General features: G+C 45.5%; 1 protein-coding gene across 2 annotated transcripts in view; it reads right to left on the bottom strand.

The window, feature by feature from the left end:
- Positions 1 to 427: 427 nt before the first annotated feature.
- The window catches only part of LOC140907042 (tubulin beta-2 chain), a 455,502-nt gene continuing 433,875 nt past the window's right edge, over positions 428 to 22,054 (bottom strand). Inside the window, exons 1-4 of one of the 2 annotated variants that reach the window (XM_073332166.1) lie at positions 4,279 to 4,438; positions 2,407 to 2,515; positions 1,965 to 2,075; positions 428 to 1,708 (exon numbers count right to left, since the gene is read on the bottom strand). In XM_073332166.1, the coding sequence (XP_073188267.1) occupies positions 648 to 1,708; positions 1,965 to 2,075; positions 2,407 to 2,515; positions 4,279 to 4,335 (1,338 nt within the window). In that variant the 5' untranslated portion in view covers positions 4,336 to 4,438 and the 3' untranslated portion in view covers positions 428 to 647. Of the gene's footprint in view, positions 1,709 to 1,964; positions 2,076 to 2,406; positions 2,516 to 4,278; positions 4,439 to 22,054 lie in introns of those variants that run through there. The other variant, XM_073332167.1, reaches the window with a different exon arrangement.

Here is a 22,054-nt window from a genome sequence, read left to right as displayed (position 1 = left end):
GTAACAAGTGCATTAAGAAGAGCACTTGAATGACAAGGGAAGGCTGCAGGCACACTGTGAAATCAGTTTTGATAAGTTAATACTGTCTAGCTGACCTCACTATTATGTATTCCTGTAAACAGAAGTTGCAAGATCCTTGAGTGAAGTGTCTTGTTTCTATTAGTCAAAGCAACTTTCCCAACAATAGATTGGTTGTTTGACTTTTACACCAGGGCACTGCATTTTTTACTCACATGATCTCCAAAAATTATTAACTATCTTAATTACTACCATGTCAGTGCAAGTGATTTGATCCCTTGTTTACTGGTACACAACTTCAGGCTATTTGCCAATCACACCCATAATTTAATGTAAGACTGCAATTAGGAAGCTAGTTCCAGCTCTGCTTTTCTTGGTCTGAGAGGAGAGAAATAAGTCTAAGACACCATTTGGAACACAGATGCCTTTTATATTTGAGAAGTTAGCCATTTAAACAGAAGATTTTTAGAGTTACTTTTGCAACTACTGTTACATTGTCAAGGTTACAAAACTGGCAACAGCGGAGGGTACCAAAGGACATAATAAAGCATGCTTCACCACAACTGTGAACAGACTTCATTCAGAACACGTGCCTGCCTTTACTAAAGATTTTCCTAAGCCTTTTTATCTTAAGCCTCATCCTCCTCTCCTTCCTCTTCAAATTCCCCTTGCTCATCAGCAGTGGCATCTTGGTATTGCTGATATTCTGATACCAGGTCATTCATGTTGCTCTCTGCTTCAGTGAACTCCATCTCATCCATGCCCTCACCAGTGTACCAGTGCAAGAAAGCCTTACGCCGGAACATGGCCGTGAACTGCTCAGAGATTCTCTTGAACAGCTCCTGAATGGCTGTGCTGTTCCCAATGAAAGTGGCAGACATTTTGAGGCCGCGGGGGGGAATGTCACAGACAGCCGTCTTGACGTTATTGGGGATCCATTCAACAAAGTAGCTGCTGTTTTTGTTCTGGACATTGAGCATCTGCTCATCCACCTCCTTCATGGACATTCGGCCACGGAATATTGCTGCCACAGTCAGGTAGCGGCCATGGCGGGGATCACAGGCTGCCATCATGTTTTTAGAATCAAACATCTGCTGCGTTAGCTCTGGCACCGTCAGAGCCCGATACTGCTGGCTGCCACGGCTAGTTAGCGGGGCAAACCCTGGCATGAAGAAGTGCAGACGGGGGAAAGGCACCATATTGACTGCCAGCTTGCGGAGATCAGCATTCAGCTGTCCGGGAAACCGGAGGCAGGTCGTCACGCCGCTCATAGTGGCAGAGACCAGGTGGTTGAGGTCCCCATAGGTAGGGGTTGTGAGTTTCAGCGTGCGGAAGCAAATGTCATACAAGGCTTCATTGTCAATACAGTAGGTTTCATCCGTATTTTCCACCAACTGGTGGACAGAAAGGGTGGCATTGTAGGGTTCAACCACTGTGTCTGACACCTTCGGAGATGGCATTACACTGAAGGTGTTCATGATACGGTCCGGGTACTCCTCCCTAATTTTGCTGATGAGGAGAGTTCCCATCCCAGACCCCGTGCCACCACCTAGAGAATGGGTCAGCTGGAAACCCTGTAGACAGTCACAGCTTTCCGATTCCTTCCTTACCACATCCAGGACAGAGTCCACTAGCTCAGCTCCCTCTGTATAGTGGCCTTTTGCCCAGTTGTTTCCAGCACCACTCTGACCTGGAAGGTGGAGTGGAAAGATGCTGATTTAGTCACCAGAATATGAAGGAGAAGTTTCACATGCTCCGTTTAGGACAGAACATTATTTATATCCCAGCAGTACTAGGAACTCCTAGCAAGGATGAGGGCTCCATTGTGCTAAGTACCATGCAAGTCTCACAGAGCTAGGTAAATTGTGTTAGTTTTAGGCACAGAGTGGGTGTTCAGTTTAAAGTTTTATGACAATAGTAAACCATAGATACATACAATTACATACCAAAGACAAAGTTGTCAGGTCTGAAGATCTGGCCAAATGGTCCAGATCTGACAGAGTCCATTGTGCCAGGCTCCAAGTCAACAAGGATTGCACGGGGTACATACTTATTACCTGTGGGAGGAATAAAAGCCAGATTACAGACTTGCAGTCAGCTATTTAACAAGTGGGCTACTGTGCTCCTCACAATTCACTGGAGACAGACTGCTACTGCCCAGACAAGTGAAGAAATGGTATTTAAAAAGAACAGCCTTGAGTGAAGTGACAACTTGAATTTGAAGTAGGCATTAAAGCTTTGCCAAGGATTTAATAGAAATTCAGAGGGAGCATTTTACCGAGTGTAGAATGCACTGAAGTTAATTACATAAACCTCGGATGCACGTATGTGCTTTAGAACATTTAGTTTTGATTTCAGGAGGACACAGAACTGTAAACAAAAAGTTACCAGAGGCTTCATTGTAGTAAACGTTGATCCTTTCTAGCTGCAAGTCACTGTCTCCATGGTAGCTGCCAGTGGGGTCAATGCCATGCTCATCACTGATGACCTCCCAAAACTGAAATGTGGTTTTGAAAAGGGCAGTTAATAATTGTATTAGGCTGTCAGCTGTGTGACCTTCCCCTCCCTTCCTCCCTCCACATACTGCCAGCAGGCCTTTTAATGCTCTACAGCAGCATTTCTCAAACTGGGGTCCTCGAAGGGACTCCAGGGGTCTGCAGGCCCCACTAAGGAACTCCTCCCCCTCCCTGGCACACCTCCAGCATGCTGGGGAACAGACTCACCTGTCCTGGCTCCCCCACATTTCTGGAAGTGGCAGGCACAGCCCTCTAGCCCCTGGGGTGGGTGGAGAGGGGGTCATGGGGTCTACTGCCCCCTCCTCGAGCACCAATTCCGCAGCTCCCATTGGCCAGGAACTGCAGACAACACAAGCTACGGGGGTGGTGCCTGCAGGCAGGGGCAGCGCATGGAGACCCCCCCCCCGCTAGAGATAGGTGCCAGTTGCTTTTAGGAGCTGCATGAGGTAAGCCCCTCACGCCCTCCCACACACATATCAATCCCTGCCCCAGCCCAGAACCCACACCCTGCACCCCCTCCCACACTGCAACCTCCTGCCCTCGCCCAGAGCCCTCACCCAAACTCCCTCCCCCAGCCCACACTCCGCATCTGCTCCTGCACCCCAACCCCCTCCCAGCCCAGAGTTTGCACCCGCACCCCCTCCCATACCCCAATGCCCTATGCCAGCTCCTGCACTGCTCACCCCCCTCCCACACCCCAAACCCCTGCCCCAGCCTAGTGAAAGTGAGTGAAGGTGGGGGAGAGCAAGCAATGGAAGGAGGGAGGATGAAAGGGTGGGGCAGGGGGCAGGGCAAGGGCTAAGCAAGGAGGCGGCTGGGTGGTCCCTGAACATTTTAAAATCAAAATGGGGGTCCTCAGGTTGCTAGAGTTTGAGAACCCCGAACTACATCCCTCCCTCCCCCCCCCCCCTTCCTGTAGTGCGTGGCCAGTGGGCTAACCTAACCGGTAACTGCAGCAGGGTGCCTGACACAGCAGACAAGGCGTCTCCCCGTCAGAAGCAGCTGAAGGTGCAGAGCACCAATTAGAGCGAATCCACGACGGGGAAGAGCAGCAGCAACGTGGCAACTGATTCTTTTAAGAGTCACCAGCAAGTGCGAGCGCCATTTGTTCAGACTCACCCAGAGGCAGGGCAGAAGACGGGGGCCGGGGAGGGGCGGACCACAGCTGCAGGTTGTCGCGGGTGGAGGGCTCGGGCGGTCTGCAGCGCCCTAGCTAGGCGGGCGGCCCGACGGCTTTGACAGGGACCCGGAGGGCGTGGCGAGCACGCGGGGGGATCGGAGTCATGCCCGAGAAGTCGCATCCCCGCGCGCAAAGGGCGAGGCGCCCGCAGCCTGCAGGGAGGCGCCCGCAGCGGGGCTTGCGGCTGCGCCGGCGAGAGGGGGCTGTGATTCAGAGCACGGCAGCCAGGCTGGGTGAGGAGAGGACTCTCCGCGACCCCGGCCCGCTGCCGGAATCGCCTCGGTTCTCCGCGGCTCTCAGTAAGAGCGCGAGCAAAGACGACGCACGTCAGCCCTCAAGCGTTACACTGTTTGGACACAAACCAGCCAGGCGCTAAAGCGGCCGCCTTTGGGAAGGAGGCTGGACACGCTGGACAGTGACCGTGAATAGCCCTTACCTAATACAGCGCAGCCAAGGCGAGCGGAGCGTTAATTAACTCCAGCCCCCGCGTGCGCACCCCACTGAGCCGCCCCCTGCCAGCCCCAGGGCGAGGGACACAACAAGCGGGACACACCCGATCTTTACCTTGGCTCCGATCTGGTTCCCGCACTGGCCAGCCTGGATGTGCACGATCTCACGCATGGCGCCCGAGTCACACGGCCACAAACACGCTCTGCCTCCGGCTGGCGGCTACGGCTCCTGCTGCCTGGCTGGCTCCGGCACCTGCAGCTGCGAGCTCTGAGCCGCGCGGCCCCCCAGCTCCTCCTTTTATAGAGGGGGGCTGCTGGCCCCGCCCCCTCCCGTCACAGGCCCGCTCCCCGCAGCCCTTCTCAAGCGGGTGATGTAATGCCGGGGCGGGGCCTCGCCGTGCGCTCGGGGGATGCTGCTGCTGCCGCTCCATTGTCTCCAGGGCACGGGGGGCGCTAGGCGGGAGCCATCGCGGGGGGCGGAGTGGGGAGCCGCAGCCTCAGCAGCTGGGAGGGGGCTTGTCGCAGCCTGAGGGGCAACGAGCGTCTCCTGCTCCCCCCAGGGCCCCCCGTGCAGAGCGAGAGTAGCGCTGTACGAGCAGGGTGAGGAGCAGCGAGCGCCCTGCTCTCCCCCAGCCCTGGCGAGACGGCTCCAGCCGCTGCACCCTCCACCGAGTCACATTCACGGACACTGTATAACGCGGAGATCAAAGGGAACCCTGCGGGCGGGTAGCTCAAGGCAAACTGGACAGAGGGAAATCTCTCCCTTGCAGTACAAGAGCAGCCTTTATAGCGTAAGTGCTTTGCTGGCGCTCACACAAAATGAATGCATCCCATGAAGTGAGCTGTAGCTCAGGAAAGCTGATGCTCAAATAAATCGGTTAGTCTCTAAGGTGCCACAATCCTCCTTTTCTTTACACAAAAGAGTGAACGGAAGCCAGGCTGTGCGAATGGAAGACATTAACCTGTTTTGTACATAGATCGATCCATCCGCATCTGCCTTCCTCAGCCTTTTGTTTCTTAGGCAGCTCCCTTTGCTGCAGCATCAAACGCTGCAAGGTGCTGAGGGAGGGGGAAGGAGACGAGTTCGCTGCAATTCCACACACCCTCTTCCACGTCTGAGAGCCCTCATGTATTTACAGAATACTGGCTGGGGGACGCCAGATCCCCCAGATGTCCTTCGTGGTCCCATGGGGGTGATCGCCAAAACTCGGACCCTGCAAGAGCCGCTAGATACAGTGTGAGGGTTACAAGTGGTTTTTAATATACATCCGGTTTTCTTGAGGGACCCATCCTCCTACCTGGTGGAAAGCAGGGACCGCTCCAGGATCAGGACAGGAAAATGGGCTCTGTCTGAGACATGGCTCGGGCTCTGAAACATGCAGTTGTGTGATACCCAGCCTGTTTTTCAATGAGTGTTTAAATAGCAACTCTACTGTCATTTGATTATTTTATTTTTGCTGGAGAGGAGAGGAGATTAAGGGGGCTTTCATAAGCTCGTCGATTTCGTGGAACAAAAGAACAATGAAAAAGGATACTAGAAAAAAAAACACATTGCTGCTTATTAACATATCCATCCCCACAAACACACACATACACCATACATGCAATTAGCTGTTTGCCGATAGGTGTGTCCAGGGAGGAGCTAAGGGATCTGCAAGGAGATCAGAGACCGCTGTCAGTACTGATTCTTGTGAAACTTAACAAAAAACTTCACAACCTGATCTGCATATCCAATCCAATCCAATTTAAAAATATTCCCCGACATATACTTTTTTGTTTTGCATTTAGACCTTCCTCACTGGAATGAGACATTGGATCACTTTGAAACAGCCTGCAGAAAATAGGATCAACCGCGGTGAGACTTTAAACCGGTTCATTTCCACAAAGCAGGGTTTTTTTTCCTCCGCCGAGGTTATGTTGCTAATGGATTTTTTTTATTATTATTATTTTCCCTTGCAAACCTTGGCCGTATTTCCAGATATTCCATGAGTAATGCTGCTTGATGTTTTCTAGGTGATGAGGTCAGCTTTTCATATTCCAACAACAGAGACTGCATTTAATCCTCCTCGCTGCTCCCCAGCAATGTAACATTGACCTCTGTCCACATGCCAGGCAGCTATTTGCGATCGTCGTGCACAAAACATAGACTAAATTTTCTTGTTGCATAGCTTTATCTGACCTCTGCTGCAAAACCGATCAAACTGTAGCAAACCTGTAGCGGTTTGTCATGTTGTTGCAGATTTACACTACGCTATCAGAGCATGAGGGGCCGGAGAAGGTGGGAAGTTGAATGTGTGTGTTACTGTAGTCTATAACTGTTTCATCAGGTTGCTTGCTTTTATTTTTTATCACAGTACATCAATATTCTGATTACTGGGAGAACTCCAAATATTTCAGATAGGGGCAGGATGAGCAAATGATTCAAAAGTGAACGTGGTAATAATGCAAGACAGAGAGATCGAACCTCTGAAAGCGTGTAGGAGCAGTATCTTTTATGCTGCAGCTGCACGAGGAAGGTTTTTCTGTGCTAAGCAAATCATGTAGGATACCAATATTATGGTCTATTTCACTTTACATTTCGTTTGATGTCCACATGTATACTTATTTTGCTGTGAATTGCCATTAAATAGAAATTAAATAAATCCAGAGCCCAAACGCATATACAGTTTCCATATTATAGGATTAGGAAATAGCCTTTCCCCTCAGATTTTAGCAAATCTTTATATTAATAAATCTGCCAGATATTCCACTGGAATAAAAAAATGCAGCAGAGTCCAGAATTTACATCAGCATTTTGCTACATTTTTTTTCTTTTCTTTGTTCTGTTCTCCAATCATTGTCAATGACGAATCCTTCCAAATCTTCCTTGTACAGTTCAGTACGCCTAAATATTGAATATTGCAGATCGGATGTGATGTTCTAAGGTGTTCTGCAGAGCATTGTTAGGATAGCCACTTGTTTCTTTTGGCATCCTTTCCTTTAAAAGCCATTCAACTTCCAAACTGGTCTGCTTGAAAGCTGCTGAGTTGGGTTTTATCTTTAATAAGTGATTTCAAAGACAATTAGATCACTTACATTCCCTGTAAAAATCTGCTTTTACAGGTCTAAACAAGGAGCAATTTAATTATCTGGTTGACTACACTTAGCAAACTATGTGTAGTTTTAATTCCAAGCCAACATTTTTGTGGCAGGTTAAGCATATATTCTACATCTAATTCTTATAATTACATTCCTAAAAATAATTTCCATTTTATTAAGCCTATTTTCACCAGACCACTAGATCCTTCAGGTAACGATTCAGAATAATGTTTACATAGATTATTCACAGTAAACACTGCATTGTAGCTATGTATACTGTACTAAAAAAAAAAGACTGCAGCTTGCAGCACAATTAGTGCAAATTTAATTGTATAATTGGGAGGAGTTTGCAGTAGTTGTGTCACCAATGCTAAACCTTATGCTGGGTCCCATAAATTGCATATTGGCTAGCTACTGGCAGAACTATCAGCATTTGAATGTGCAAAAGTGTATACAGTATAGACATTCTATTAATGTATGCATAATTCTGCGTATAAACAGGTTTTCAGTATTAAGGTCAAACTGATTATTTACAACCCCACTGAATAACAAATCTGAGCCTAGGTTTTCATAAAATATACATCCCAAATACAAGTATTTCTGAGCTAAAAATTCCAAAGGGAAATGCTTACCTTTAAGATCCCCCACCCCTACTTTTAGTTCATCCCGGAAAAGCCAGAGGCCAAATTTTGAGCTAATCGAAGAAAACAATTGAATAAATACGGGAAGGAGAAAAACCCACCCAGATATTTACTCCTAAAAATGAACAATAAGAATAAACTCAGATTATTGGATGGGAGGGAATTAAATACCAGATATTACAATCGTCTATTTAAGGGCTGTATTTGAAACCCATTGAAGTGAATGAGAATCTTTCCATTGACTTCGGGTCTCTCTCTTTCAATCGAAACTCTGCCCACAGCTCTGACGTTCAGTCTGGCCACACATTCAATCAAATTCCTCCTGCTGCAGTTTCCTAGGCAACCAACATAGCCTCAGAAGCAGCCTGCACAAAAAGGAAGGGAACAAAAAACCTCTGCAACATTTTCACTCATGTCGTTCTTTTCCCATCATTCAAAAGCATTGCAAACGCAGGAGTGGGAAAATTGCTGCAGCATAAAGCAAAGGGCTGGCCATGGGGTTATACTTTTATCCCCACTGTACTCATGAAAGGAGGACTAAGATGATGTCACTTGAGAGTTTACCTAATGAAGCTCAGAGGATCAACCTGGTTTTATCCATTTTACCCTTCCCCCTACCCTTCCCTTCCATGGCTACTACCATCCTTCCAGCTGAGACAGGCTGGATGTGATCCCTTTCTGACCCTGCTGCTTCATCACTTGAAATGTTCCCTGTTGAGAGAGAGACTTGACTGTCCCTTCCAGGTTCTGAGAGAGTTGCAAAGGCCCTTTTGGTCCAGGTAATAAAAGATCAGGAGAGAGAATCAATCTTACTTCATAGTAAGTAAATAATCCATGCCTCATACAGCAGCACAGTTTGTGGTGCATGTTGCAGTGTCAGTCAGAAAGGGCTGCATTTCCCTCTACGGGGGAAAATATATTTCTGTCCTCTTATGCTGTGTTGCATTCCTGAAATTCTTCAAAGGAGGGAGCTGACACAAAGGTCTCCGGGCTGTGGATTGTGGGTCTTAATATAGGGCACAGTCCTGAGTTACCCTGTATTGTTTTTTTTAAACTTATTTCTTAATATTTGTACTGAAGGAGTGCCCAAAGTCAGGATCAGGAGCGCACTGTGCTAGGCCACCAACATTGGCCTTCCCCAAACAAACAGCCCGTATTCCCAGAATCTTACTGTTCAAACATGTATGACATATGGCAGATGGGGGAATGGACTAAAACATGCAAGCATAGACCCCCACTTCTGAAATCTGATCCTCATAGCTGGACGCCTGTGTCTGTGCAAATTCCCCATTGACTTCAGTGGGACTGCATGAGTGAATAATGGTCTGCCCATGTGGATCAAATTGCAGAGCCTAAACCAGGGTGATTTTAGGTTTAAAATTTCAATACATATAAATTAACCTTAACTTTCACCTTGTGAAATTATAGGTTTTACTGTCACTCTATGCCTAATTTCTATTTATTAATGTTTACAATATATTACTTTACTTTTACAAATAAACACAACCTTTTGCTCCAGCTTTTACACCTCTGCTCACTAATTTTTTTGCTTTAAGATAACAATACAGAATTCCCCTACCATGCCAAAGCCCAACAAAAGCTCTGAGCCAAAACCCCACCCAATATCCATCGAGATGGGCATCCCCAATCTCACTTGAAAAGCTCTCATGTGTCTCCTTGTCAATAGAAACAGAACACACAGATGTCACTGGGAAGATTGTAGGTGTGCAGTAGAAGCCAACTGGGGTTCACAGGGCACTCTGCATTGCCCAGGATATGCTCACAGAGCGAACGCAGTACTTTCCAGAACGTGCTGAGTCCAACACAGGATTGTTATGTATTGGCTTGTTTATCCATTATTTACTAAGTGTCAAAGAAGTGCCCTTATTTGGGCAAGTGATAATACAAGGGTCCAATAATGTCTCAGCCTATATTTAGCAAACGAGAATATAAGCCACAGAAAAATGTCTAGGAGGAATTGGAAATGCTGTCCCTGGCTAGGCAGTTATTGAACAGTTAGAGTCAGAGAGCAGACAGTTTAGGGGCAGAGTTTCCATGGTTTTCCCTAGGCCTCCCATTGACAAACGACTCTTTGCTGTAATAAATCTCATAGCCTAATTTACCGCAAAGCACACTGAGGAGCTATATTGATGGTGTGGTGTACCAGTCAATAGAAGAAATGATTTTTTTTAATTCCTATGTGCAGGGCTCTCCTAGTATAAATATGAATAAGGTTCCAGTATCAATACACATGAGCTGCTGATACAGCTGTTTCTAGATTCCTGGGGAACAAATTTGCTGTGTGCGAAAAAACAAGGCATGAATAATAATAACATTCACCTGCTATTCTGGGTTATTCTTGGTGCTTTATCTCATAATCAGGTATTTGTTTGTAATTTAAATGAGACTGGGCAAATCTGATCCTTATCTGCATGGCTTGAGAAATTGGGTAAAACTACTTTAGGAACAGGAGATGTGGGCTGAATTCTTGGGCACAAGAAAAACTCTGTTTGCAAGCCTTTTGGCTTTCACCTTATTTCTCTCTAACCCAAGGATTCTCTTCTTATGCAAAATACTCCAACATGGGCATCTGGTAGCAAAATACTGTACTGTGACACTGGGCATTCAAGTTCAGAGATACATTTGGTCCATTGCTCCCTGGGCCGGCTGGAACTAGGAATGCTATTGAAACAGTCATCTTTGTAACTGAGCTAAATGAAGAATTTTTCAGTTCTCTCAAGTTCCTCCCTTCTCTTTTGCTTGTTGCATGGAGTGGCTTCAGCTAGCTGCAGGAAGAGTATAGTTATCCACATGTTAACAGTTTTGCAAGGGGACAATTCTGCTGATGAGTTGCATCCAGCAGAAGGTTGTGTGGACATGCTGGTGACACTGATATTGTTGAAAAGGAGGTGAAAACTAACCTTCAAATTACTAGCATGCACACAAAACCCTCCAGCTCATTAAAACAATCATCTATTAAAACTTTTAGCTTCTCCCTTTGCCCCCACAGTTCCCTCTTTTCTACCCATGATTCCTCAGTGAACATCCCTTTATCCCCATAGTTCCCTTTTCTGCCTCCACAGTTCTCCAATGTCCTCCCCCATCCCTAACAATACCATCGCTTCCCCTTCCCCTTCTGGAATTGACCCATATTCCTAGCCACATAGAGAGAAGTCTCCCCAGCTCTGCTTTACCACCTGTCACTCAGCCTGAGGCAGCAGGAAGCAGATCTGGGAGCAGGCTGGCTGCAGCTGAGAAAGGCAGAGTTCAGGGGCCACTGAGCAGGTGTTGCTTTACTCTGAGTGTAGCAGTCTTGTGCTAACACAGTCCCAGGGTATTTGCTAGGTCTTCCATTACCTGGGATTGGTTTACAGAAGCTGGCAGAGTCCTAGTCAAACCGAGGCTTGGTATGTACCTAAAACTTAGGTCGACCTAGCTAGGTCGACATCACGCAGTATATGTGTGTGTGTGTGTGTTGGTTAGTTTAAGCCAACCTAACCCCAGGTTTAAACACTGCTAGAATGGTGGAGAATTCTTCTGTGGACCTACCTACCCCCTGGCGAGGGGGTGGATTTACAACAGAGAATAGAAAAAACCCTTCCAGCGCTGTAGCAAGTGGCTTGTAAGCACTTGTAAGTGTAGGCATAGCCTCAAACTGCTGGCAGATCTAAAGGGTCATCTCCAGACCATCTCCTTATGCTGGAGGAGCTGGTCTTCCAGGAGAGTTGGGGTGAAATAGAAGGAGGCAGGGAGGAGGGTGGAGACGCAGGGTGTGAATGGCCTTCGCTGTGATAGATCTGAGTCTCAGTGGGAGACTGAATTTTGGAGACTTGTCTTCCAGTGGGTGCGGTTCTGTGTAACTGAATGATCCATCAGGCAGAAACTCATGAGTCCAAACTTCCAGTGTTTCCTGTTCCCTCTGTACAATTAATGTGCATGGTTACTTATTAAGGGCCTGATCCAAAGCCCAGTGAAGTCAGTGGGCATTTTTCTATTTATTTCAATGGGCGCTGGATCAGGCTCTGAATGCACTAAAGGTATTATTCCCAAATGCAGTGAATTCCTCTTATCCTGATTTTTTTTATTTTTCATTCACTACAGTATTTCAGGACAATTTCCGCCTGATTTGTGTCTGTTCCATGAAAAATGCATAACAGATGCATGTCACATGGAACTCAGTGCATGCACATGCATTAAAATTTCTGCTGAGCAGAGCTGCTTCTGTGATTCCATAGCTATGGCAGCAGCTTGCCGCATCACACTTTGCAGATAAGAAGACAAATTGAAAAGGGAGGAGGGCGCGTGATTTCTGGCATTTTCTGTGCAGCAGAAGGGAAAATCATATTTATCAGCTAAGAGTTCAATGATGTGACTCAAGGTTTTTGAAGTGAGACATGCAGCCAAACTAAACCTGTTGGAATTCTGCCCATTAATCATTTAAAGGAGATAGCCTAAAGACCAAATTCTTCTCTCATTATACCAGCTTAAATAGGTAGCAACTCCCTTGACTTCTATGGATTTACTCCAGAGTGCTAAACATTATTTTGCAATTAACCCTAGATCCAGGAATATGGTCCATAAGTGATGGCTCTGGAAAGCATCCTCTGGTAATAATGAGTGATGTACACTTTGCAGATACACTGATTAGATGACGAGAGTAGTGGCTATGAGGCTCATTTGTGCTGGGAAATCACATACATGTGTGATGTAAACTAATGGTAGGCACTGAACCAGGAACCTCCAGAGCTTGTGCTAAAGAGCCATGTCCTCTGTCAATCAGGCATGGAGAGAGGAACACATAACTGTGACAGATGTGGTGCTGTTCTGTAACAAGTTACGGCTGCTGTATGTTGACCTGATTACTGGGATGTTTACTGTATGAATATATATGAATGGCTCAAGAAAATCCACCCCATCATAAACACTTGAGGATTGTTAAGGGACAAAGCCAGGAATATTTGAAAATTTTACCTTCTCTTCCCCTGCCAACCAGCAAAACTAGTTTTTTCCAGAAGGGCCAAAGCCTGGGAACACAGAACAAAGGAACTCTGGCAATTTAAAAAAGGTCTCTCCCTCTCCAGAAATGGAAGGTTTGTCTGGGGGAACCAGACCGAAGGGCAGGCACCTGCTGGGGTAGCTGAAGAAGCTAGGCCTGCCTAAGTTACCAGTGGGGGATGGTAAGCCTTTAGGTAAGATAGACATGCATGGAGGCTGTTTTTGTTTTAAAAACTTTTTTAACCACTTATGCTTTGTTCCTACTGCAAAACAAACAATACTTTGTTGTAAGAAGCCTGTTTTGTCACTGGATACCACTGGTCACAGACTCCTGAAGGAAAGAGACATGGGGCAAGAACTCAGTCCGACCTACTGGATAAGCATGATTGATACCCAGGGTGCTGGTGCCCAGGGCCCAGTGTAAGAGTGGGAGAATTGCAGAATTCTGCCCTGGGAGAGGTAAATGCACAAAGCTGAACCTGAAAAGATGAAGTCAGCAAGACCAGGTAGGTGACAGAGGTGCTCCAAGCTCTGTAACCACCACAATAACACACATCTTACCAGTGGGTTACATATTTTCTTCTGGACAAAGGAAGCTCATCCCAAGCATCTGAGACGCAATTTGAATTCTAGTCAAGCCCCCATATACGTGATGACCACCATCGTGGTCAACAGCATGGACTGAATAAGTGACCTATAGATCAGAAAGCACAAATCTTTGCAACTTGAGCAAAAGAGCTAGTCTCTGTAGCTGGGGGCTGTATTAGACTCTTATCCTCTGTAGATGGAGACAAAGAACACACACTTACAAAGTGGGCTACACAGAGCTATTTCTGACAAAATATAGCAGGATACATCATCCCTTTCATATATTGAGGCCAGGGACATAATTCTGAAATATGGGGAGTGAGAAATTCCCTAATATATTCTCTTACCTCTCTTTTTAGTTACTCACTCATTACTCTACCTAGCTTTTCTCACCCTTTCCAATGTTCATTTCCATTCTACACCTCCATTGCCTGCCTATTTTCCCAAGAGCCTTACAAGATAGATCACAGGTATGTAATCTCCAATTTCTGGTGCACTTCTTGACACCACGAGTCTCAATAGACACTTTTATGCACAAAATGCGGGCACTAGAGGCAAACTTTGCAAGCTGCTTTGGGATCCTTCAAAGTGAAAGGTGCTATATCCATGTAAATGATTCAATGAACCTAGTAGGGAAAACCTCTTCTAACCCCTGCAGGGAACGAGGGAGTCACTAAACATTGCACTTCCTGTGTATGAATTTGGACATTGTGAATATTCTGTTGGATCTAAGACAAGCTAATCCAGTGACTCACGTAACAACAGGAAAGAATGTCTCATTCTACAACAGGAAAATGTTATTACTTTGCACATATAGAGGCGCTGACATGAAAAGTGTTATCCACCCCTTAATCCTCATTAAAGCCTTGGGAACTAGGTCAGTATTATTTAATTATCCCATTTTACAGACAGATGAATAAGGCACAAAGAGCACAAGTGATTTTACACAAGGTCATGTAGCGGGGCAGTAGAAGAGTCATGAATGAAATCTAGAAGTCTTGATTTGTGCGCTGATCATTGCATCACACTGGTCATCAGATGAGCTCTGTTAAAATAATGTAAAGCAATGCTGTGCATACAGAACATGTTGGTAGAACGGCATTATGGGGGGCAGAGAATCTGCTCACTCCATAAAGACTCCCTGCCAATCTACTGAGGGAAATTTGAACAACTGACTTACAAACCCCATCAAAGAAGATTTTCTTTTGTATTAAGGGAAAAGGTGATGATACATTAAGCTGTTGACATTATAATTCTTCTGTTGTCCTAGCTACTGCCTCTTGGAGAGGGGGAGTAACTACATTGATGGAAAAACCCCTTCTGTCAATCTGTACTACAGTGTACACTACAGTGGTGTAACTGAGCCAGTGTAGACATGGCCAAAGTACTATGCAAGCATCATATTCAGTCACACAAGTAGTGTATACGCTTCATTATATCTACTGTATTGATATTGTGATAGCCAACTTTACAGCACAGCTCCTTCTAATTGCAGCCTCATAAATGGGAGATGTGACATAACATAATAAATTACATTCAACTTTCATTGCCATATAATAAAGGTGAGATTGTTAAAAAGGTAACAGGTAGTGTAGGTTGTTATATAGTTAGTTTCCCCTCTGTTTGTGTTCTGCCTCTTATACCTTTCCAGAACTGTCAATAATATGTGCATTTCACACCAAGTGATCTGCCCCAAGACAAATCCACTCACTCTGCAGCATGTTTCACAGCTGCATTTCAAACTCACTGCAACCATTACCTCCACTTCTCTGGATGGGTGTTTTTCTCTTTCAGTCTTAAAGAGGAGTGTGCAATGTTCCACACAGAGCAGCTGTATTCCGGGCGATGTATTAAATATGCAGAACAGTCTATAGACAGAAGTCTGACGTATTGAGATAGACACCTGGGGTTGGGCAGAATATAGGATTTCTGGGCCTGACTTTTCATTGTGCAGATTGTTACAACCCTGATTTTCACAGTGCTGAACACCTGTAATGCCAATGAATGGCAAAAGGTGCTCAGTTCTCAGCAGCTTTTAAAGAAAATCAAACCCTGGATGGGCTGAAGAGAAACATGACCCAACATGAGGAGATAGGCGCAGTTTCCAAGCAAGTGAGCTCTCTTTGCAGGTGCTCACATAGGAGAGAAGGCAACACCAAATGAGATTAAAATGAAAATGAGACGGGGAAACTTTCAGAGAATATAACACGCTGTTTCAGAAGATGAACATGTGTGATGGGGCCTCCATCATTAGAGCCTAGGATTCATTCCTAAGTTTCCCTATTGGTTTATTGTCACTTGTATTGAATCAGGTCTCCATAGGCACAGTAAAAACACATAAATACATGAACCCCACCCTGACAGACCTACAGCTTAAGGAAACAACTGCCATATGAAGGGCAGGGGGAGAAGGGTACAAGAAATAATATAGACACACTTGCAGTTGCTTTATTATAGCTAGATATGGTAAGTGCAGCAGAGGTGGGTATTGTGAAGCGACAGGAAGGAACAGGTTACAGGACCTTGTAAATCAGTTCAAGAAGGGGATTTCATATTTAAGGAGTCCTGTGAAAGATAGCATGCAGCTGTGTGTGTGAGACAGTGGCAAATGGGTGTAGCAGGCTGTTACAGTTGGTGAAGCAAAGGCGATGGGGACAACACAATCAGAGCTAAGCACAGGTGCTGGAACTAGAAGTGCTGAGGGTGCTGCCGCACCCCCTGGCTTGAAGTGGGTTCCACCATATACGGGATTTACAGCACCTCCACTATATAAATTGTTCCAGTGACCCTGGAGACAAGAGCAGACAAGTAGGGAGGGGCAGACTAGTAAAGGGCCTGAGAGGTGAGGATAAGAAGTTTGAACTTGATGCAGTGAAATGGGGAGAGTCATTGGAGGAGCTAGGGCTCAGTCCTGCAAGGTGCTGAGCTCTCTGGCCCCCAACCAGCATATTAGCAGTCCTTACTTCCATCGATCTCAGCATAAGGTGGCATGTCAGAGGTGGAGAGGGGTGTGGTGGAGTGCAGCTTTGCTATATCAGATCCTCAACTGGGGACTCCCTGGGGGCACTCACCCCACTCCATTGCATCCAGGTTCTACTCAGATGCAATGGAGAATCTGGCCCTACATTTGTATGGTTGCCTTTAGATGGAAATTGATCTGTCATGCTGTTTTCCTTTCTGCATCAGTGACAGACACCATGCATTAGTGGTGATGAATAGAGAAGGTGGGCAAAGTAATATATTTTATGGGACCAACTTCTGAACAGCGTTAGTCCAGTAAAAGGTACTACCTCCCCCACCTTGTCTCTGTACTATCCTGGGACCAACACAGCTACAACACTGCAAAACAATTTATTTTCCCTGGTTTGGGATAAATCTTTCTACATGATACCCCCCACTAAATGCAGAGTTAGAATGTGATCACATTAACAATACAGCGTGATACAAAGAAATGTTACCCATTTTGAGCCAGATCATTAGATAGCCTGAACCAGAGTTAAATGCACTTAGGAGGGAGGGCAAAGGTGGCTTTTTGCCACCTTTCCACTCTTCTTATCCCTGTAGAAGCCATGGACTGGTTCAGTCAGGTTGTAATGGGCCCCTATGGGACATTATGCTGGTGGAGACATCCAAGGGAACACACATCATGCTTGGCCTTGCCTTTGCTCCTCCTCCCAATTGCTGAGGTGGGGGATTGTGAGACAGAGTCAGCTATGTCAGCTTTACAGAAGCTGAGGATTCCCATGCCCGGGTACACTCAGCCATTCTGTAGCAGAATAATAACGTAGCAGGGCTGAGGATCAGGTTTCTAAGGGTTGGAAACATTCAGTCTTTTATAAATTTTCCTTAAATGTAACGGTGAAAAAAATTCTGCCTCAACCTGAAAGTTAACCCTTAAAATTTGAAATCCACATGGAGCTGTGGATTGCCAGAGACACATAGGGGGGTTGGAGGGTGAAAATGAGCATTATAATGGAACCTTGGTTGCCAGCTAACTCTGGAGAAGTTATCAGTCTGTTTATACTAGCATACTACGTACTACTTTCAGATTTTAAAAGTCCACAGCCTTCCATACAATGGGAACACTGAAGCCCCAAGCAGACAGGGGCGGCAGGTTTGTATAATTTTTGGTGGTGCCCAGAATGGGTCCAAGTCCCCCCCCCCCCCGCCACACTTGCCTAAGGCTCTGGGAGGGTGTTTGGGTGCAAGAGGAGGTTTGGGGGCAGGCTCCGGGAAGGAGTTTGGGTGCAGGAGGGGGTTTGGGCTGGAGCAGGGGGTTGGGGTGCAGGTTGGGAGGTGGGCTCTGGGTGGGAGTTTGGATGTGGGGCTGGGAGTTGGGGTGCAGATTCTGGGTGGGAGTTTGGGTGTGGGGTGTGGGCTTTGGGACGGGGCAGGGGGTTGGGGTGCAGGAGAGGGTGAGGGATGCAGTGCTTACCCTGGGCAGCTCCCGAAGGCAACCCGCATATCCATCTGGCAGCGGCTCCTAGGCGAGAGGGCTGGGGGGCAGGGGGGGGGGTGTCTTTGCATGCTGCTGCCTGCAGGCACTGCCCCAGCAGCTCCCATTGGCCACAGTTCCCTGCCAACGGGAGCTGTGGAGTCAGCGGAGACCTCCTGCCTGCCCCCCGGGGCCGTAGGGCCATTCCAGCCGCTTCTGGGAGCAGCGCAGAGAGAGGCCCAGGGGCAGCAGGCAGGGCTGAGATACACTCTGGGAGAGGCACGCAGGGGTGGCAGGTGGGGCAGGGGGAGAGACCTGGTCCTGAACATTGGTGGAGCCGGGCCCCTGGGCCCTGAATATTCCTGGAACGTGGGTACCACAGGCCCATATAACTCGCTGCCCCTGAAAGCAGAGCAGACATGTCCGGGTTCATTACATCAGCTGTTGTCAGTGAGGATCACAACAGACAAAGTTCTGTCTTATGAAAGACTAGGAAGCAAACAGCCTTGCTGTATCCTGGTGGTTGAAAGAGGAGGACAGAGTGGTCATCCCCAAGGAACCACCTTTCCTTCAGGATTGCACTTTCTTCAGACACATCAGCAAATACCAGTAACCTCCCTCTGAGTAAACTTGCTGTCTACAGACTTGAGTAAGGACAGTATCAACATTATCTTCCCAGAGATTTCTGGTATGGGATAGCATGTTGGAAAACACTCAAGAATCAGGACTTTGGCTCTGCAGATCCTGGGGAAAATGGAGTATAATTTATTATAGCCAGCTGTATCCCAGTTTACCTCTAGCTTTGGCATATCATCTTGCCAATTTACTGTGCCACCTGGTGGATTCTAGCCATCACAACTGCAGCTGTTGTCAGAATTCTCTCTATTGTGTTCTTTTCCTGATTGCACCTATTTAGATGCAATTCCGCTTCTGTGTAATATTTTCTGTATTTATCTTCCTGTATATTTGACTAGTAGAGACCTAAAACTCAAGCTACCTATTTGCTTCAAATGTTTCAAAACATCAAATGTTTCCTTTGGGTTCATAAGAACATAAGAAAGGCCACACTAGGTCAGACCAAAGGTCCATCTAGCCCAGTATCCTGTTTTCCGACAGTGGCCAGATCCAGTGCCCCAGAGAGAATGAACAGAACGGGTAAACATCAAGTGATTCATCTCTTGTCGCCCATTTCCAGCTTCTGGCAAACAGAGGCTAAGGACATCATCCCTGCCCATTCTGGCTAAAAGCCATTGATTGACCTAGCCTCCATGCATTTATCTAGTTCTTTTTTGACCCCTGTTATAGTCTTGGCCTTCACAACATCCTCTGGCAAGGAGTTCCACAGGTTGACTGTGCGTTGTGTGAAAAAATACTTCCTTTTGTTTGTTTTAAACCTGCTGCCTATTAATTTCATTTGGTGACCCCTTGTTCTTGTGTTACGAGAAGGAGTAAATAACACTTCCTTATTTACTTTTACCACTTTTTCCACACCAGTCATGATTTTATAGACCTCTATCACATCCCTCCTTAGTCAATTTTTTCCAAGCTGAAAAGTCCCAGTCTTATTAATCTCTCCTCATATGGCAGCAGTTCCATGCCCTTAATCATTTTTGTTGCCCTTTTCCAATTCCAATATATCTTTTTTGAGACGTGGCGACCACATCTGCACGCAGTAGATGGGGGCGTACCATAGATTTATATCGAGGCAATAGATATTTTCTGTCTTATTATCTATCCCTTTCTTAATGATTCCCACCATTCTGTTTGCTTTTTTGACTGCTGCTGTACATTGAGTGGATGTTTTCAGAGAACTATCCACAATGACTCTTTCTTGTTAATTTAGATCCCATTATTTTATATGTATAGTTGGGATTATGTTTTCCAATGTACATTACTTTGCATTTATCAACATTGAATTTCATCTGCCATTTTGTTGCCCAGTCACCCAGTTTTGAGAGATCCTTTTGTAGCTCTTTCAGTCTGCCTTAACTATCTTGAGTAGTTGAGTATCATCTGCAAATTTTGCCACCTCACTTCTTTCAGATCATTTATGAATATGTTGAATAGGACTGGGCCCAGTACGGACCCCTGGGGGACACCACTATTTACCTCTCTCCATTTTGAAAACTGACCATTTATCCCTGCCCTTTGTTTTCTATCTTTTAACCAGTTACCAATCCATGAGAGGACCTTCCCTCTTATCCCATGACTGCTTACTTTGCTTAAGAGCCTTTGGTGAGGGACCTTGTCAAAGGCTTTCTGAAAATCTAAATACGCTATATCCACTGGATCCCCCTTGTCCACATGCTTGTTGACCCCCTTAAAGAATTCTAGTAGATTGGTGAGGCATAATTTCCCTTTACAAAAACCATGTTGACTCTTCCCCAACAAATTATGTTCATCTATGCATCTGAAAATTCTGTTCTTTCCTATCATTTCAATCAGTTTGCCCGGTACTGAAGTCAGGCTTACTGACCTGTAATTGCTGGGGTCACCTCTGGAGACCTTTTAAAAAATTGGCGTCACATTAGCTATCCTCCAGTTATTTGGTACAGAAACTGATTTAAATTATAGGTTACAGACTATGGTTAGTAGTCCTGCAATTTCACATTTGAGTTCCTTCAGAATTCTTGTGTGAATACCATCTGGTCCTAGTGACCTATTACTGTTTAGTTTACCAATTTGTTCCAAAACCTCCTCTAATGACACCTCAATCTGAGACAATTCATCAGATTTGTCACCTAAAAAGAATGGCTCAGGTTTGGGAATCTCCCTCACATCCTCTCAACCGTGAAGACCAATGCACAGAATTAATTTAGTTTCTCTGCAATGGCCTTATCATCCTTGAGTGCTCCTTTAGCATCTCAATCGTCTGGTGGCCCCACTGGTTGTTTAGCAGGCTTCCTGCTTCTGATGTATTTAAACATTTTTTTTGCTATTACTTTTTGAGTCTTTGGCTAGCTGTTCTTCAGATTCTTTTTTGGCATTCCTAATTATATTTTTACACTTCATTTGACAGAGTTTATGCTCCTTTCTATTTTCCTCACTAGGATTTAGCTTCCACTTTTTAAAGGATGCCTTTTTGCCTCTCACTGCTTCTCTTACTTTGTTGTTTACCCACAGTGGTTCTTTTTTGGTTCTCTTACCATGTTTTTTTAATTTGGGGTATACATTGAAATTGAGCCTCTATTATGGTGTCTTTAAAAAGTTTCCATGCAGCTTGCAGGGATTTCACTTTTGGTACTGTACCTTTTAACTTCTGTTTAACTAACTTCCTCATTTTTGTGTAGTTTCCCTTTCTGAAATTAAATGCTGCAGGTTGGACCTCTGTGGTGTTTTCCCCGTCACAGGGATGTTAAATTAAATTATATTATGGTCACTATTACCAAGCAGTCCAGCTATATTTACCTCTTGTACCAGATCCTGTGCTCCACTTAGGACTAAATCAAGAATTGCCGCTCCTGTTCTGTGTTCCAGGACTAGCTACTCCAAGAGGCAGTCATTTAAGGTTTCAAGAAACTTTATCTCTGCATCCTGTCCCGAGGTGACATGTACCCAGTCAATATGGGGATTGTTGAAATCCCCCATTATTTTTGAGTTTTTTATTTTAATAGCCTCTCTAATCTCTCTGAGCATTTCGCAGTCACTATCACTATCCTGGTCAGGTGGTCGGTAATATATCCCTACTGGTATATTCTTATTATTCAAGCATGGAATTACTATCCATAGAGATTTTATGGTAGTTTGGTTCATTTAAGATTTTTACTGAATTTGATTCTATGCTTTCTTTCACATATAGTGCCACTCCCCCACCAGCATGGCCTGTTCTGTCCTTCTGATATATTTTGTACCCTGGTATTACCGTGTCCCATTGATTATCCTTGTTCCACCAAGTTTCTGTGATGCCTATTATATCAATATCCTCATTTAATATGAGACGCTCTAGTTCACCCATCTTATTATTTAGACTTCTAGCATTGGTATATAAGCACTTTAAAAACTTGTCACTTTTTAACTGTCTCCCTTTACTTGATGTAATTGAATGAGACTTTTTTTCATTTGACTGTTTCTCATCAGATCCTACCTGTATTTTATCATCTTCCATACTCTCCTCCTTACTAAGACATAGAGAATCTCCATTAGTAGATCCTCCC

Source organism: Lepidochelys kempii, chromosome 2 (genome assembly GCF_965140285.1).
Source record: "Lepidochelys kempii isolate rLepKem1 chromosome 2, rLepKem1.hap1, whole genome shotgun sequence".
Taxonomy (NCBI): Eukaryota; Metazoa; Chordata; order Testudines; family Cheloniidae; genus Lepidochelys; species Lepidochelys kempii.
Note: the sequence above shows the minus strand (reverse complement) of the source record. Positions and strands in the feature narration are given on the sequence as shown.